The sequence below is a fragment of the Haemaphysalis longicornis genome, unplaced genomic scaffold (genome assembly GCF_048455015.1).
Source record: "Haemaphysalis longicornis isolate Haplotype H1 unplaced genomic scaffold, Haemaphysalis longicornis Haplotype H1 scaffold_1, whole genome shotgun sequence".
NCBI lineage: Eukaryota > Metazoa > Arthropoda > Arachnida > Ixodida > Ixodidae > Haemaphysalis > Haemaphysalis longicornis.
The window spans coordinates 348921133-348940621 of NW_027526203.1; the positions used below are offsets into that span (position 1 = coordinate 348921133).

General features: G+C 44.9%; 2 protein-coding genes across 5 annotated transcripts in view; one reads left to right on the forward strand and one right to left on the reverse strand.

Moving 5' to 3' along the window:
• Positions 1-780: 780 nt before the first annotated feature.
• On the forward strand, positions 781-3097 carry LOC144154007 (mitochondrial import receptor subunit TOM40 homolog 1-like). Its single transcript, XM_077685814.1, has one exon. The coding sequence runs from the start codon at positions 938-940 to the stop codon at positions 1922-1924; it is 987 nt and encodes a 328-aa protein (XP_077541940.1). The 5' UTR covers positions 781-937; the 3' UTR covers positions 1925-3097.
• A 1635-nt stretch (positions 3098-4732) lies between these two features.
• The window catches only part of LOC144154055 (uncharacterized), a 37764-nt gene continuing 23007 nt past the window's right edge, over positions 4733-19489 (reverse strand). For all 4 annotated transcript variants that reach the window (XM_077685817.1, XM_077685820.1, XM_077685818.1 and 1 more), the window contains 2 exons: positions 13800-13865; positions 4733-4846 (listed from right to left, as the gene is read on the reverse strand). The gene's annotated coding sequence lies outside the window, so the exon portion shown is untranslated. The remainder of the gene's footprint in view (positions 4847-13799; positions 13866-19489) is intronic.

The window sequence follows — 19489 nt, forward strand, 5'->3', positions numbered from 1 at the left end:
CCAAGGCGACCGTAGCTGACTAGTGCAACCGCGCATTGCTTGCAACGGCTGCCTGCAACAATCGCTGCCCGTGCAAGCATCGCACTCAGCCGCCGAATGCGCCGACATGAAGGGCGATAGCGCAGAGAACACACCCTGCACTCGGCCCCACCTCATTCGCGCATTTACCATGTGCTATGCTGTCACCGCAATCACAAGACGAATGTGGTAGTACGTCGAGCTCTAGGCCCCGATGCACACAATCATCTTCACCTCACAGTATTCGTCATATCACAGCACGGCATTTGTTCGTGTGGTGATCTCTGGCACATTGTTGCATCGTGGCTTGTAGGATAGGAAGTGCAGAACTAGCGATGGCAAACTTCGTCCTCGATTCTTCAGGAGATGGGTCGGTGTCGTCGTGGTCGCCGTTTCTCCGACGAGGGCTTAGCACGCCGGCTTCACCCGTGAGCTGGCTGGCTGAGGACCGACGCTGCACTTGGTTTAAGTAAGGAAATCATCGTACTATAGCGAACACTAAAGTAACCAGCCACGACAACGTAACACGCGGATAGCATCCAAGTTGAGAGCGGAAGAAACTGGTGCGTCCATAATGACACCCGGAAAAAGAAACTCGGCACACGGCGCTACATCGGCTGCATCACAGAACAGGGCTGCATCGGCTGCATTCGGGCGCGAGGCGTGCGGACAGTTTTAAAAGTTATCCGCGCGAGGCGTGCGGACTGTTTTAAAAATTATCCGCGCGAGGCGTGCGGATAGGGACAGCCGCCGACGGTACTGGATGCGGTGAGCCGAAGCCGGAGTCGTTGCCGTCTATGGGTAGGCATTTCACTGCAGCGCAAACACGTGCTTCCATAGATTGTTAACTAAAACGTTAATGCTTATTGTTCGCGACGAGAGATACTGTCGGCCGTAACTGTAAACACCAGAGCGAAGTATGGGCAACGTCTTAGCTTCTTCTAGCCCGTTATCTCCGCCGCCGGCTATGGCCCCTGCTCCGCCGTCGGTACCAGAACCACCGGACCAGCGCCACCAGGCACTTCAAGATGATACCGAGGCACAAAATCCCGGTACGTTAGAAGATCTACATAAAAGATGCAAAGACATATTTCCTGCCAACTTTGAGGGTGGTCGACTAATGGTGAACAAGGGCCTGAGCAACCACTTCCAGATCAGCCATACCCTCAACATGAGCTCTGTAACGCCGTCGGGATATAGATTCGGAGCTACGTATGTCGGCACGCAGCAGTTCAGTCCAGCAGAGTCTTATCCCGTTCTTCTTGGCGACATCGACCCGAGCGGCAACCTCAACGCCAACATCATTCACCAGTTCACCCCTCGCGTTCGCGCCAAGATAGCGGCACAAGTGCAAGAGAGCCGGTACGTTGCCACCCAGCTGACGGCAGACTACAAAGGTCCTTCGTACACGGCTTCTGCCACGCTAGGTAACATCGACATTCTCAACAGCTCTGGAGTCGTCGTGGCCCACTACTTGCAGAACGTGGTTCCTAACGTGGCTTTGGGCGCCGAGTTAGCGTACCAGTACGGACCCCAAGTGCCCGGCGGGGAGATCGCCGTCCTCTCCATGGCGGGACGGTACACGGGGCCGAACTACATAGTCAGCGGCACCCTGGGCATGGCTGGGGCCCACTGTTGCTACTACCACCGCGGCAGCGACACAACGCAGGTGGGCGTCGAGGTAGAAACGAACTTCCGGGCGGGTGAAAGCGTCGCCTCCATCGGCTACCAAGTGGACCTCCCCAAGGCGAACCTCGTCTTTCGCGGCATGGTCGACAGCAACTGGACCGTCGGCGCCGTCCTTGAGAAGAAGCTGCAGCCGCTGCCGTTCACATTCGCCCTGAGCGGCATGCTCAACCATGCCAAGAACCAGAGCCGTTTCGGCTGCGGCCTCATCATTGGTTAGCGTATCTTAGGAGGCGCAATGCGGTTTGAACAGCGGGTGTAGTATGGCAACAAGCCTGGAGATGCCTCGGTGCAATTTCGCAGCCACGGCCTGAGCCAGGATCTGCAGGACATGGTGTAATAAGTAGTTTATCCTCCTCGCATTCATTGTTCCATCCGTAGCGGCCGATTTGCCGACATTCCTATGGATGTGTACATAGGCACAAGCTACTGTCATTCGGAGGAAAGTGCGAATTTAATCTGTTGCTTCCAATGGTTGCATTAGCTGCCCATCGGTTCAGAGCTGTGTGAATTCACTTAAGTTGCCCCACTTAGGCACCATTTTTTTTTATTCGCGTTGAACAAGCTGGCAAAGCACATTTTCAAATGTTAGTGCATAGGACGAAACATTGGTGCACTGTGGAAGTGTGAATTATATTGTCACATTTGTAGAATGACAAGTTGGAATGCCATTAGACAACAGTGAATATAGACGTTGCAATTTAAACACCAAATTGTTTGTCACATTTATTTGTAGTATAGAATTTGTTGAGGTATCATTCTTGATAAGGTTGCTCCCCACCTGAAAAAAAAAAAAAATACATTAAACTGTTAAGCCTGGCAAAAATAAAAGCATTAATTGCAATTACAAGTTTTCTCTTCCCAAACTATGTTATGCATTAGACACTGAGTAAAGCAGTAGAAAGTTCTTCGTATCTGCTGCGGTGGCCGAGGTGTCGCTCGCTCTTTTGGGCGACGGGTTTGATTCTTGGCCACAGCACCTGTCTTTCTGATGGAAGTAGAAAATAAGTGCATGTACGTCGAGATTCAAGCACATGGTACATAATTTCCAGGTGTCTAAATCCATGGCCCTTCGTGTGGTGTGCCTCATAGATCATGTGTAGCTTAAGGGCATAAAACCCCATTTTCAACCTTGTCTTCACTGGTGTATTGCTAAGAAGGCTCTTTTGTACAAGCTGCTGTGCAAGAAATCCTTCTTACATTGTGGCCGATATTGAGGCTTCTTGCGACTTTACACCAGTGCTGTGCTGTGACGCGTGTTAGCCGACTACAGTGTTCCGGATTAAGTTAGGCCATTGAAGCTTCTTTAACATGTTCCAAAGCATCGTACAGACATTTTTTTTTTGTGTGCTTTGCTTTAATTGGAAATACAGCTTTCTTGGTTGGAACTGAACCTGCCACCTTAAGCTTAGTAGCGCAGCACACTTTAGCCTCTGCATGGCCATGGCGAGTGCTCACACCATGCACTTGCTTTGGCGTATCCACAGCACCATTATTGTAGTGCGACAAGCAAAAACATGGTCACAAAGCATGTCTGGGTAAAAGATGGCTGGTGCCTCACATTTGAAAGCTAACAATACAAGTCTAAGGGGAGTCTGTGTAGAATCTTGTACATATCAAGAGCATAATGTACATGCAGTTAATTTGCCTCTTGGCTAACACAAGCCAAACTACTAAAAGGTGTAGTAACAACAAATGTAGGGAACTAATCTGGGAAGGAAGGTGCCAATGGGGAATACGTCTTCCTTCTGCCATCTTGGCACTCCCCAGGCAAGGGGATTTTTTTTTTTTCTTTTGTGCATGGAGACTGTAGTGTCATTGAAACCAGGCACACACACCCTGTAAAGGAACAGTGAAGACAGTGTACAACCTTCCTTCAGCTCAAAAGCTTGCCATGTCGGAGGAACAAACCCACCAGCTTTATTTCAAACTGCTGTTTATTAAGGTAGATACAGTCAAACCTCCACTTGCTGATTCATCAAGGTCGGATCGTTGATTCAAACTCAAGGGGACTAAAAATTTGTTCCATTTAAAGGAAGCTTGTTAAATGGAGTGCTTACGTACAGTGCTGGACTGGTTAACATGCATGATAAGTTCCGGAATATTTATGGTGATTGCAAACCCAAGTAATTGGTGATGCATGACTATGCGCAGTTCTTCTGCAGTGACTCAACCAACATCCCTTGGAGCCCGCATATTAGCTCCAAGGTGACATGCACACACTGGTGGAAAAAGAATTAGCGCATGGTTGTGTCCAGCGCTAATGCCGTGACAATTGCACAGGTTGGGGCATTGCTTCGCTGATGCCAGAATATTTGCTGCTGGGGGCTTTATCTAGTAGCAGAATTATTCAAATTACTTTCCTGACTCAAAAGGTGATAGTTCTAGACACATTGCTTGTGTCTAAACAAGGTTGTTCCAAATACAGTGCTGGTATACTTCACAAACGGCAGACGGGAACAATATTGCTGGCCTGTAAGGAGAAGCACAGGTAGGGGCCCTTCCCATTATATTGTTTAGCATAGACAAGGCAAGACAAAAGAGCACTGGTGAAGTGAAATTATTTTGCTACGACTTTGGGTCACGTCACAATTGGGTTCCGATGGTACTGGTCATCACTGTGCAAGCATTTGCACATGTAGCCGATACTTTAGCTATTATACGCTTTTTTCCAAACTGGAGTGCAGCAATGATGAAAATAGCTTAATAGTAACGATGAAATCAAGCAACTGAAACAGTCAGTCAGACAAGAATGGGTTTACAACCCCACCCACATTTTTTTTTACTCCCGAGTGAAAAAATGCTGACACGTTGCTAATTAAGAAAGTTAGTGTCCTTCGATGTCCGTTCAGGTGCTTTAGAGAGCTTCCAATAGTAATGTTTCTCTGTGGAGGCCCCTCTGCTCTTACTGAAATCCCACTGATAACAGATTTTCTTGTTATCCCTAGTGAGTTCCATATAAGGAGGATGTGTTGCATTAGAAGCCTTGATTCAGGCTGGCAACTACTTCGCTTTATTTCGCAACCATCCCCCGTCTCCTCACCATTTCTACTTTCAGGCTTTCCAAACTTACCAGAGGTGTGCTGTTCACCGTAGGCTCATTTTGCACACTCCATATCTCCAAGCTCCTCAGTGAACTCCACTAATGTCATCAGCCACATGCGGGAAGAAAAATGAAGTCTTGAAAAGGGCTTTTTTTTTTATTAATAAAACCACCAAATTTCCATTAATGCGTTTCCATGAGAATATGAAAAGGGTTGAATTTCGCAAGTACATGTGAATCACTTAGAAGCACTGCCAGTTGGGCTTGTTGGTATACGTAAACACGAAGGCGAATGAAGAGACACAGGTCGAAGCGCTTCATCCTGTGTCTCTTCATTTATCTTCGTGTGAAGTAGCACTTTTTCAGTCATGTGAATCAGACACTTGTACATGGTGGCACCGTTAGCCATAGAACAAGGTGGTTCATGAGCTACGGGTAGGGAGCGACCAGTGAGCATGCATGGCAAACAATCCAGCAACACTAGCAGTGATTGCGGAAGCACTTTCTTCCGATAGTTTGTTTGTCTCCTTTGTTGTGGATACTGCATGTGGAGCTGCTCAATTGTGAGCAGACTGACGTATTTCACTGCCTATTTTTGTTAAGTTCACTTCATATGGGCAAGTAGTGCTTCCTCTTTTTTTTATGTGGTGCGAATTGCACACCAGTGAATTAAGCTTCACAACATTAACGCAACATTGTTGTGCAGCTGTGTGCTACAAAAGCTAATAATTGCTTTGCATGAGCTGTATACTTCGGAAAACGGCAGCAGTAATGGCACTACTCTTTTTACTGTGGCTACAGGCACATGTTAGCTGAGTTGCTGCAAAAGACAAATTGCACAGATGGAAGGTGTAAATTGAAGGCTTCTTAAAATTTTTTTCCAAACGAACAAAACCATCAAGCCTGTAGCTGCGTAGGACTGTGGCTTGTTTTAACTGGAAAGAATATGCTACGTTGCCCCCCCCCCCCCTTGCTCCTTTATTAAAGAGGCCATGAGGACAAAATACCAGTTTGTTTTATTCTAAAGATGTCTTGTTTTATAGTGCCCCCAGCGCTTGTCTCACAGCAAATGATGCTTTATTCACTGAGAAAATACACAATTTAAGCCAAAATTTCAATTTTCCTGCTAAATCGCGTGTCTCGTGGCATCAGCGATGACATATCCAACGCACTTATCATTTGTAACAAATGATAAGTGCGTTGACTGGGGCTGCAGTGGATGACAGAATGTCTTTCGTTGCTTTGTTTACTGTCCATTCACTAGATAACGCCACAATACCGCTCAGGCCCACTGTTCGCACTCGCTTTGTTTTTGACAGGATTTGCACCTGGCTTATTGTTGTAGTTTATAGTAATCGTTTCGTGAAACATTGGGTATGCTCGCGTGAGCCAATGTTGCTTATGCAAATAGCTCGTTCTGCAAGTTTATAAGCCCTGCCTAACTTGGGTTTGCTTTTGCTGGCCTCAGCCAATTGCACAGATGCCCATAATACGTCATAGGTTCTAGTGAGGGAAATGAGCTAGTGGGTCGCATGGCCATTCTCTTTTTTCCTAATTATATAGCCTATTTTAGTGAAGTATGCATTAACAGTGGTTCAGTATGATTCTAAGGAGGCAATCTTTCGAATGAACCGAACTTGTGTTTTGTCTGCATGGCCCCTTTAAGGACGTTTGGTTGATCCCTTTCAGGAATCAACCAAACTTGCATATTGTCTTCATGGCCCTTTTAAAGCATCAGAGGGCTTCTGAGTGGAAACTGTCTAACAAAACTATGTATACAATACAAAATGTACACTGGAATGATGCGTGGCAAGCTCAAGAGGCTCAAAAGCTATCACTTATTGTTACCAGCTGCATTTTTGCCCTAAAGAGATTATGTATACACATTTATATACATAATCATATATATAATGTGTATATATATATAATTTTAGGAAGTAATCCGTACATTTTGTACATGTCATCTCAAAGAGAAAAAAGAAAAGATAAAACGGCTCTGAGGCAGTGAATACACCACTGCCTTAGAGCCCAGTTGTCCTTCACTATGACAGCTCACAGTCCAGGCATAACCCCCTAAATTTCAACTTTTTCTTCTCATGTGAATGAGATATACAAGGGTCCACCACCAGCTCTCAAATGAGCACCTCTATGCGCATGTCCATGTATCGTAAGTTACTATACAAACAAACTGTCGATAATTTGCTTGACTACTTCTGTGACAAAAGTTATGGTCATGTGGGCTGGTTTCTGCCCAATGAAGACACGGGTGAGCAATGGACCTTTTTCCAGTAGTTTAGCGCCCTAGTGGCAGCCGCCCGAACCACACTTGGGGGGGGGGTTTGTAAAAAACACCCCCTTTTTTTCCACCTGCCTTGCACAGTTGAGGAAGCTGTCCCAGGTGCCATGCATGGTTTTGGTGGCAGAGAAATTTTTTATGGCAGCCGTAGTGCCTACTTCTCGGCCCCTTTCAGAGCTCAGAAATCGGAGCAGCACTTAGCTGGCTCGGCATTCGCAACTGGCTAATCCAATATGGCATTGTTTTGTTTACATTTTGCCCCCCAATAGTAGTGGGTCGGTCGCTGGGAGCGAGAGTAGCGCATGTGCAGAGTGCTACTGGAAAAAGGTTCATTGTTCAAGCTATAAAAGTTCCGAAAACGAAATAGAGGGCTCTGTAAAAAATAGCCGCTGGCAAATATCAATATTTTGAAAAAAAAAAAAAAAAGAAAAGATGACAAAAATCCAGTCCCTACTAATAGTAAGCAGTTCAGAGCACACCCATTCGTAGACCGCAGCTTGTGGAAGATAACGATTACAGGATGAAAACGAGGCTCATAAACTTTTTCATGGGCCTAAACAAAAAGCTTACCAGAGAAAGCTTTTTCACTGTGACTTTTCTGTGCATGTTTGCAGCAGCAACAAGCCTTTGGAATATTGTGCTGTGTTAGGGCTATACTAGGGCAAAAGAGTAACGAGGGTAATATTTCAGTGGAACCCAGTTCCCCAGAAAACTTTCTCGGTACAGCAATTGAGCCCTGTTCAGTACCAAATAGCAGCTGGTAGAATTTGTGAGTTGCATACCATTGTAACATTCGCATAGAGCAAGAATGGGGTGGTGTGACACATTTCTATTAATATAAAGAAAATTACTTTGATAAAATTACAGTTTTGCGAGGCTGACCATCATTTGATCACAGAATCGCAACATTTCAATGGGCAAACCATAGAAGGCAGTGACGTCATCCTGCTCCTCACTACCGCCATTCCCCCTCTCTTCCGGAGGCACATCAGTGAGGGCTGGATTGAATGGAAGTGACTTTATTTTTCTTCTTTGCTGCAGATTGAGGAGGTGGTTTTCTGTCTGCCTGGGTGACACACATGACAGGTCCTGGTCAAGGTACAATTCATTAAGAGCTTCACATCCTACTGTCATTTCTCCTCTCTTGAGGACTGAGCAGGTTGAAAAGAAGTTAAGTTTCTTCCTGTCTGCATATACGACGGTCATGAACGATTCCGGTTGAAATGCCACTAACAGCTTCTGTGTAAAAAGGTACGTTTATGAGTTTTTTGAATGGCAGTAAAGCAAATCTCGCAGGGGCTACTCCTCTTGTGCAGAGGCAGTCTTGCTGGCGCAACATCCCGCAACAGGCGCAATATCCCGAGCCAGCATTGGAGAGACCAGTGGCTAGTTTATAGGTTGTGTGCTACTGATAGTGTGTGCAAAACCAGTGCACACAAACAAGTCCCGATATACTTGTGGCCAGTCTTGCTTGCTTGAGGCAGCCTTGGTGTTTATTTGTGAATCAGCCTCTTCACACGAGGTTTAAGGACACCAGCTAGATTATGCTCATCGTGAAAGGAAGCAACTGGCATCGGTGAGACAGCTGCTGCTAGGCAGCTACAAGTGCATGCAGAAAAACCTGTGAAGTGCGGCCGAAGGGGTCTGCGGCCGAGGGAGCTATTTCGAGACGATTCCCTTGCAGGTGAGGGATGCAAGGAAGAGTCTCAATGTTTTGTTTCCTTTGTTGCCAGCACATCTGCTTCACCTAACATCTGCGTTTTCATCTGAATTGAGCTTGCGCATGCTCGTCTTGCAGAGCCCCACCTCATTTTGAACTCATCCAAAGGTCTGTAAACAATTCTTGCATGAAAATTTGCCTGTACTTATAAAAAACTGGTGAGCTCCTGCTCGACAAGCTTTCATCCTGCAGAAGCATTGAAAGAAAAGCGACAAAAGGCTGGGTGGCAGAAAATTGCTTATTTCTTTGCACATAGCTAGCACAAACTTGCAAAAAGAAAGCACTGTTTGGAATTGCTTTTATTGCAGTGTCAAATTATTTTCAAGCAAAAAAATTCTATAATGTATACGTAAAAAAAAATGCTGAGTATACGTACGATGGCAAGGTGGTGCGTATTAATTTTTGAAAAAATCAGCGCACAGAAAACGAAAGATAAGGAGGGAGGCAAACAGTGCTGCATTTGTCTTCCCTCTTGTCTGGGTTTTCTGTGCACACATTTTCCTGAAAAGTTTGCACCTTTGTACACTTGCAACTGTGTATGTATTCCTCCTGAATCCACTTCTCACTGACATGGGAGGCGGATGACACACAGTTGTCTTCCTGGAGACAAGGCATCACGATTTTGCATCTCGTCCTGCTGGATAATACAGTGTTGTCCCTCAAGGGGTTCCTCACCACTGCCTTTTACCGGAATCCCTATTTTGCCCATAATTTTAGTGTGGCACTTACGTGAAGACTAGGTGACACTGATGGTTACAATGCCGTGACGTGTGTATGCATTAAGTTAGTGAGCAGTGGATTCCAAACTGTATCACTCAAGTGCGCTGGCTGTGGAGTGCGTTTGAGGTTAGCTTATTTTAAGTAAGGTTAAATGGTAACTTGGTGGATACAGAAATTTGGTGCTGGTATTTAGACATGCACAATGATTAATGAAAGCCTTCTGACCTTTTTTCTTCACATATGCATGCTCAGTTGTGCATGCGCATGTGAAAGGAAGAAGCATGCACATGAAGAAGCGTGCACACGTGCATGCTCCCTATTGACGACTGGCGAGTTTGTAGTCTCGGGAACTTTTTATGAACACTTCTGCTTTCTGTGATGGGTATGGAGAATGGCAATGCGGAAAAGTGCAATCAGGCACCAAAAAATGGAATGTCTGTCAAGTGCAAATACGCAGCGTTGCTATGCTTTCAGAGAAACCAGTTTTTTTTTGTTGTTTTTTTCGTCCAGAGTGCTTGCTCACTAGTGCTCAAATTTTACATAGAAATTCCATTTCATAGCCAATTTTTTAATGTCCGGATCAATGGCAGTGCTCATTTTTTTGTCTTTGCACTGTAATAAAGCCAGCATTTTGTCAGCCTGCAAATCGATTACAGCAGTGGATTGTTTTATTAGTTTGTCATGTATGCCTTGCTTTAGCAGAACATTTGTCCATATGTTCATCGTAAAGCCACTGCAGCAGAACATTATCCTGCTTGGTATAGTATAGCCTTTGGCTAAGGCTATGCTACTACAGTTGAACCCGGATGTAACGAACCTCTGCGTAACGAATTCCTGGATTTAACGAAGTTTTTCAATTCCCCATTTCCACCCCCACTGATGCTCATGTGTGTGTGACCTCTATGTAATGAAACGTTGCGGCGGGTAACCTTGATGTAACGAAGTCATCAAGCCGATCAGCTATTGTTTTGTGCATCTTTACTGAAAGATTGGTCGGAGAAATTAACTAATTTAGTGAATACTAGCAGTACTGTAAGGAGCCGGCAGCAACGAAGCATCTAGAATACCCTAAAAACGCAATTCGTCATGATGATGATGGACATAGCTGCTAGTGCCATCCCGTGGCTAACGTAGCAGCCACTTCTGGTTTTGTTTGCGCAGCGTGACACCACATCAGGTAGCAAGAGTAACTACACTTCACGTTTCTTTTTTTCGCCTGGCATCAAAATGTGAGTGTGGTTTCGGTTTCAGCGAGTTGTCGTGCGTCTCCACTGCTATCAGTGGTATAGATAGGTTCGTTGGTGATGAGTTCTGCTGCCAGAAAATGAAAATTTGTGTCTTCTGAAGACAAGCTCACAGATTTAAATGGCATCTCCGCCGGCGAGAAAGAAGAATGCCGCCGCTTGATAGAGTAACAATTTTGAGCGCGGTAAAGAGCATCAAGTTCACAAAGAGGTGCTCTTTCAGCACACTTTTGGCTCTTGAAACGCGTTGAGGCACAGAAAAGTGTTGAAACGCAAAAGTGATTGTTAAGTTACATTTGTGAATGTGGGGGTAAGTGACCTTGCTGCTTTGGAGCGCCGTGTAGTGCCTAAGCTGGTGTGAAACAGCAGGCGCAACTAACGCAGTTTTTCACTGTGAAATAAATCCATGAAGGGTGGGTTCACCTTCACTGATGTCCAGCATTTTGGCTTCGTTTCTGCTTCATTCCAGCTAGCCTTAACTCGAAACCTGCATGTAACGAAAAATTGCGCACTTTCGTCAACTTCGTTACATCCAGGTTTAACTGTATACTGGCCTTTGACGAAGTGGCTAGGGCCAAAAGGCACTGAAGACTGTTGAGAAAACTGTTGAGTTGTGCTTCTGCACAAGTCTGTCGTGAGTCTCTCTCATGCCACTAGTGCGCACCTTCTTGAGGGGGAAGATTTCACACTAGGACATGATGCATGCCTGGCTCCCAGGAAAAGCTTCGCATCACAATGCATCGCCATCATCACAGTCACCTCTGCCTCACTAATGTGATGGAGGATGAGAGGTATCAAAATCCTGCTCAGAAGCTGCAGTGGTAGGATGGGTGGAAGCACAGTTATGCTCCATATGAGAGATGCTGGTGAACAAGTAGGTAGCAGAGAAGAAGACTCATCTTTGTCACTTGAGCAACGCCATTCCCCAGAGCAGCAATGATGTGCTATTCAGCAGGATGAGGAGTGGAACCATGATGCCTTTCCTCGGGAAAGGAACATCCCTATCGCCTACTCCTAGGAGAATGTGTGGGGGAGGACGCGGCACTCACTGTATGTTTGATAGTGCTACTTTCACGGGCCACTGGCGAGGGGGATCCCCCCCAACCATTGGTAAGGTGTGCTTGTGTGCTTACTTGTCATTAAATTCTGTATTCTTACCAAGTCCTTCCACAGAGACATTGCCTTTACATTTTTTTTTAAACTTACGGCGGCTCCCTGCATTGGTGTAAGAACTAAATGCATGGTGCAAGCAGGTGGGGGGAGCTGGTGCAGTTCGTCTTTCCACCACCTGAGAGCTCCACAAATTTGTGCACAGAAACAACAACAAAAAAAAAAGCAATGCAGTGAAAGATGCTCAGTTCGACAAAAGCTGGCTTTTGTCAGATTGCTAGATAGCAAGGTGAGTGCTGCCACAGATCTTGATGCTAAAATGAATATACCATATAATATGATCTTTTGTGAAACTTCTTCCATTCGTATTAACCTTTAGCGCAGTTTACCCTTGTTTCAAAGGACTACATCTTCCGTCGAAAATCAGGAAGCACATTCGTGGAAAATGTCGCCCTCTATTTGCTTCACTAATTCGGCAGCGCACGCTTTGTTTGCCTACGTGTGAGCACTGCCGAAGTGCACAGTTAGGCATTTTTCAAAAACTTTTCACACGTTACCAGTCGTGTGGATATTTTGTTTTTAAGCTCTCCTAAGTCAGTGTTTCCATACAAACAGTGACAGTATGCAATTGTATTTGTCTACTGAGCACAACAAATAATCTAAATAGTTTATTATTGAAATGTTTTCATCATGCGGGAAGCTAAATCTTTTAGAAAAGGTGCCTAAGGACGCGGGTTTGATTCCCGGCCGCGGCGGCCGCTTTTCTCATGGAGGTGAAAAGCGAAAACGCCCGTGTGCATGAGATTTCAGCGCACGTTAAAGATCCCCAGGTGGTCAAAATTAATCCGGAGCCCTCCACTACGGCGCGCCTCATCGCCTGTGTTGCGTCGGCGCGTTAAACCCTACAATAAATTAATCAATCCCAGCCCAAAAACTTCCCACCTAACCTAACAAAGGGAAAGTGCCATCATCTAAATACTTTTTACATGTGTTCCACTAGCTCTACGTAGCACCCGGTTTGCATTTGTTAGTCAGTAGCTGCAGCTTAGATGCTGCATGTGTCTCTGACGTGCCTGATGGCAATTTCCTTTAGCACCACAGGAGAACGCTGCCCCACAAGCAAGCAGTCTATGGTTAAAGCAAGCTTCACGGCATAAACCACACATCTACAAACTGGAATATACATGTTTTCACATCAGCATCAGTGTGCTTACTTTTAGCTCCTGTTCCCTATCGATGGTTCTATTTTGCTGAAACGATTCATGTGTGGACAGTAGCCCCATCAATGTTTAATAAAAGTGAGCAGTTAGCTTTTGGTTGCTTTGGGGTGTGCCTACAAAAATTAATTTCACTCTAGCCTGGACTTCACCCAACCATATTATGGCATAAATCTCGATAATCATCACATCCTGTTATGTTTTTATTTATGCGGTCACTCAATTCGCACATAAATCAAATGAATAGCCATATTTTGTTCTGCTTCACCTCTTTTCACTTATTTTTTGGAATTGTGCGTAAATTTTGGCTGATAAGGGTCTAATATGCTTCTGGCCAGAACAGCATAAATCTAGCTATCCAATATCTGCATGTTACGCAGTTTCCCTCTTCCTTTCCTTGCTCGAGTTGTGTACAAAGTTTAGTTCATACCTTATCTAATAATGGTGCTACCTAGGTGATTTCATCATGAAAGATAAACTGTACACTTTGTGTGGCTTGAAAATAAGGGAATCTGCAGGTGAAAATGCTCTCCGCTGCTTATATGATACAGAAGTAGCCACTGTGGCCCACTCCTGCTGCTGTTTCTCACGTGCAGGATCGTAAAGCCTGGGAAAGCATATTAGTGATGGCAATAGGTTTCTAAAACCGCAACGAGGCAAGCCACAACAGGCATGCCATTTTCCTATTTAGGTGCTAGGCAAATTTGACATTAGAAAGTTTGTCGGCAAGAACAGTAGTACCTACCGCATATAGCAAGCAGTGTTAGGTACCCCGATATCCTGCTTGTAACACGGTGAAGCATTTTCAAAGCTGGAAAAGGAAATTGCATTATATCAGTTTCACAGGTTACTAATTTCATTAACTTTTTTTCTGAGTTTCAGAGTTTAACACTCAGGAACTGCACATTATTGGCTCTTTTTTTGTATGTGACATGAAATGTGGCATCAGCAACAACTGCCTGGGTGTAGTCTCTAGAGTCCATAGGCAGGCCTACGGTGCTGTCAGATTGCCAGGAGGATGCCCATGCATTTTGTTTTCAAAATTGGCAAGGTCCAGTATGATATTGCAAGCATTCCTTGAGCCGTAACGTGTGAAGTGACAATTATGCTCTAGTTGGTGCAGAGGCCAAAATGTAAGACAAAAGTCAAAGCTCTTTCTCTATGTGCATCCCCACACTTGGCAGCCAGCTGGCCATCCCATCAAAGCTCAAGCAGCTGTGCATAGGCTCAAGCATTGCATACAATTCTGTATGCATGCACTGGAGACGACCTCACACATATCTTCCATTTGACAGAAGCGTACTATTTAGAATGCTGAAAGCCTGCTTTTAAGAATGATGCAACAACTTGTGTAATTTACAAAACAGGGATCCCCTATGCAAGCCCAGAGGCATTCTTAACAAAAACATGACTTGGCACCTGGACCTCCTGCCTGCCTAGCTAGGCTCACTGATGTTGGTGCTTCTTTGTTTGCAATCAAGACATTTGTTAACGTTAGGGGTATCGAATGCATGAGCTGCATTGGGTCCACACATAATTTGATGTGGCCTGTGAAGCAATTAAAACTTGAACTACTCCCTCACACCTCCACTTTAGTGCCATGCTAGTTAAAGTGGAAGGAGTGGCAAGACGCACCCTAGCTTGAAAATTGGTTTCATTACCATGTTACGGTGTGTAGATGATACACTCAAACCTCGTTGTAGCGAAGTTGAAAGGGAGCCGTAATTATTTCATTATATCCATTATTTTGTTATATCAATTATAACAGTTTACGGCAATGTATGCTCAGTTGGGTGCAAAACCATAAGCGTGTAAAGAAGGAAACCACCTCGCGGCCCACTGTACCGCTATGCGACCACGCATGTGACGGAAATTTAAGAGAAGACAAATATTTTGCTTGCTGAACACGCACACTGCCTATTTTGTTGTCTGCTAGACATAGCTGGAAAAAAGTCCATGATGCTCCTTCGTTTCGGACATCGGAAACGAAAAACTTCCTCTTCAGCGGTGGCCACCGCGTTGATGCTGTTTTTGACATAGCCATGGGTGCCGAAGAAACGACGTAGATGGTCAACCGCATCAAGTGCCTGTGCTGACGTTGGAACGTCGAACGTGTGCGCATGGGAGATCATGGCGTCATCGTTTGTTGAGTGACATCTGCGACAACTCGTCGGTTGTCTCTTCTGTAGTGACTGCTTCGGCATCGGGGTTCATGGAACCCACCTGGCGCCGCTTCTCACTGCCGTCACGTAGCCCGCCAGCCCACTCGCTCGGCCCCACTGGCTGAGCGAGGAGGCAAGCTCGCTCGGCCGTGAGCGAGCGGAATACTTCACGTACCGTGGTAGGGCTTTTTTGGGGGGGGGGGGAGACTAATTTAGTTCGTTATATCCATTGACAGGTCAATTTTACTTCGTTACAACATGGTTTCAAATGCATGGGTCTCTATGGAGATTTCAAGGGGAATTTCATTTACTTCATTATACCCGTTATTTCATTATATCCCGTAATGTTATAACGAGGTTTGTGTGTAATAAATTCTAAAGTAAGGGTAAGCCAGCCTTTTGTCCTATTTTAATCTCATGGATTCAGACAATTTTTTCAAGGCTAAGAGTGCGTGTGTATAGACAAATGTTAAAACATGATAGCACAAAGCTGCAGTGGTGTGGGCATGAACAGTAATTGGTGTGTATGTAAAAGGGGGGGCACTTTACTTGCTCTATAAGAGGTGTTTGCTAAGTTTGTACTTTGTTCACAAGGTTCTTGATGATAATATGAAGAGGTGTGGAAAGGAAGTCACAATAATGTTGCCATTAATGAAGAGCTTGAAATGCGGGAAAGAAAAATTGGCTAAAGTTACTAGGCAATTCATAGATGGAAACATGATAATACTGCGCTTTGTTGCAGCTGAGACCATCTGAGAGAGGCCATGTTTCGGGAACGATAATAGGTGACAAGCTCCACTGGGAGTTAAGGGTGCCACCAAGAAGTACCACTGGGCCGCTGCCTTCTCCTATGAAATATGCTGCAAGAATACCATGAGACTAGTATGCTCAACTCTGCTCTTTCTAAGCACCGAATATTGCCATGCCTGGACCCACGTAAAAATTGGTCACGTGTAGGTCACAACGCCTCATCTGCATGGCCCGCCCCTTGCCAACATGAGCATTAGAACAAACATTGGGATAATTGTCCCCATGTGAGACAGTAAACAGGCACACGTGCCCGTAGCAACAATGACGAGGAGTAGCATAAGGCGACAACAGTGGCAGATCAGCAAAGAGTGGAGCAAAGCGACACACCACCACTTTCTCTCCTGAGGAGCAGATTCCTGACACCTCCCCCGAAAGGCAGTGTTGTGCCATCTAACAGAATGAGTGGAATCACCATCTTCGCTCTGACGGGGGACACTGTCTTTGCGTGTGAGTAGAGTAGATTGGGGAGGAGGAGCGTGATTGTTTGCATGTGTATGAATGCACTCATCAGCTGCCATTTTACTCTACTTTCTTACGAGTTCCTTAGAAAGAGAAATCAGGCTTGAATTTTTTACGGTGCAGCTGTTTATCCTGCATTGCTGGGAGGTTCATGCTGTAGCTCGCTCGCACAGTCAATCAGTCACAAAACAATCATCAGTGTCGGCACATGGATAGTCAGTTCAAAACTATTGCTGTCATCAAAGCAGAGGTTGCCAAAGACGGCAACTGTAAATAATCATAGTTATTGCCAAGGAAATGTACATCAACTGTGTCCATAATCTTCAAATTTTCCTCAAGCGATGGAATTTTCAGTTGTAAATGTTGTGGGGACATACCCGTGTGTATGCGGTGTATAAACTATTCCCTGCTGGAGTACAGCTGCCACAAATTAATAGTTTTTAGCTTGGAGACCCAGAGAGCGCCGCTTTCGTAATATATTTTTGCGTGGCCTTCTGATCATTTTGTTCAGATATTTACAATCATCGCTGTATAATATGTCAACTGAACTTGGTTTATGGGTTGTTAAATTGGTTCAATGCCACTGCTTTCAAGAGTATAAGCAGCAGAAGGAGTCTAGTCCACTTTCTTTTAAGTGAAGGAATAAATGGAAGCATTTAGTACACGGAGGTAACAAGCTAATGTGGTTATGCATTTTTAAAGCAAAGCTTGCTATGCCCCACTAATTATGACATTGCCCCAAAACACTGTAGGAAAGCCAACTTTTTCTGACGATGACGATGATCGTGGTCAAAGTGAAAGATTGTTGAAATGCGAAGCTTTCTCTGGGTAAAAGCCAATGTCTTCAAAGTAAAGTCAAATTCCAAAATCCAAATCGTTACACCCAAAACTCACTGCAGAAACGCCAACTTACACCATAGGTTTCCACAAAGGCACATCAAGCGCCTCAAGAAAAACATGATTCCCGTGGTCAGAATCGAACCTGGATCCCTCGCGTTATGAAGCCAATATCTATCCGTTTGCGCCATTCCGACATGGTTGAAGCACTTTACACTTTGGACTTTGACTTTGACTCAGGTTGCATGGAAGAAAGCTTCGAATTTTAACCGTCTATCTCTTAAAGGAGTACTGACACCAATTTTTGGCGTTACTATTATTGCACAGTTCGCTTCCCTTACTCAACAGAATCCCCTGGCTGAAATATGAGCGGCCTGCGATGCGAAGAACATACTTTAATTGGATCTCATTCATCGCGCCGACGGAGCAGCGCGCGGAGCGCGGCGCTCAGCAAATGGACATCAGCGTGACATCATTCTGTGAAAGCCAAAAGAAGTGACGCGACAGCACTCGTCAAAAACTTGTGACGTCGCTTCATGTGCGCGGCCCCGCGAGTGGCGAGCGGGCGCTGGCACATTCACAAATGGGTGCACGTAGCCTGAGCTACTGGCATAACCGCTGCCCAGAAAGGCAGTGTTGGCAAAAATAAAGTTTCACACACGGGAAAGGATGCGTTAACATAGCCTGGAATCGCAATAGAAGTCGCCCATCAGGAGTTTTATTGAAAGCGGTCATCGAATTTCCACCGCAATGGTAGGCCTAGCACCTTCAGGCAGCTCGGCTGTTCAGCTCTGGCGGCGGCGCGGTCGAAACAACGCCCCCACCGGCCTCCCCAGTGTTTTGACGTCCGCACAAAGCGGTGAGGTCATGCCGGGATTCTGTCATATGCGCCTTCGGGATGAAAGCGCAGGAATTTGAAACACGATTTTCAGGCTGTTCAATGTAATTAATTATCGCACGCTGAAGTGCTGTTTCGGGTTCGCCAGACCATTAGGCATCGATAAAGGCAATAAAATTGGAACATGAAATTTTCATGTCAGTACTTTAAGAAAGGGGGTTTGATTTCTTGCTTAATGACTGAATAAGATAAATAATGATTGTAAATCAAGATGTTTTAGCAGTAACAACTAATAATTTTGGGTCAGGTTTATTTGGGCCTTTAACTCATTGTTTTAATACACAACGGCTTCAGAAGTGTTTTGCAGGTGGGGGACTCGGGCAATCGATGATGATGATAACGATGATGACTCTAATAAAGTTGTATTTTGTCTCTTCACGGCCCCTTTAAGGGGCCATGAAGAGACAAACTGAAATTTGGTAACTCACTCAGCTCCATTCCAGCCACAGAAGACATGTTTTTAACCAAAAAACTGTACGAAATCTTAAAAAGCTTAAAGTTTCGCACCACATATTATGAGCAGGAGGGATGTAATGTGGACAAGCACTATAAATATAGTTATCAGTGTTTTAACTGAACATACGCATTTAACTGATGTGATCAAACATAACTGGTGGCCCCGCTACAACTGCCAAGTCACGTTTCTTGGTAGTGGCTTTGGTTGGCGTCTACTAGAGTCACTAAATAAGGTATATAGTGACACTAGCGTCTACCATTCGCACAAATAAGATTCTGTGACGTCATAGAAAAATCGGCAGAAAGTGGGTGGGAAGTCACCGCAGGTTCATATGGTTTCTTTACAATCTCGAGTATTTTTGAGAAGTTCATGATGAAATTCTAGTATCATTGCGATTCAAGATTCTGTGACGTCACAGAAAAATAGCCGGAAAGTGGTTGGGGAGTCACCGCAGCTTCATATGGTTTCTTTACAATCTCGAGTATTTTTGAGAAGTTCATGATGAAATTCTAGTATCATTGCGATTCAAGATTTTGTGACGTCACAGAAAAATAGCCGGAAAGTGGTTGGGGAGTCACCGCAGCTTCATATGGTTTCTTTACAATCTCGAGTATTTTTGAGAAGTTCCATGATGAAATTCTAGTATCATTGCGATTCAAGATTCTGTGACGTCACAGAAAAATAGCCGGAAAGTGGTTGAGGAGTCACCGCAGCTTCATATGGTTTCTTTACAATCTCGAGTATTTTTGAGAAGTTCATGATGAAATTCTAGTATCATTGCGATTCAAGATTCTGTGACGTCACAGAAAAAT

Excerpts from the sequence above, each read along its gene's own strand:
- LOC144154007 (XM_077685814.1), top strand. The coding sequence starts at position 938 with ATGGGCAACGTCTTAGCTTCTTCTAGCCCGTTATCTCCGCCGCCGGCT.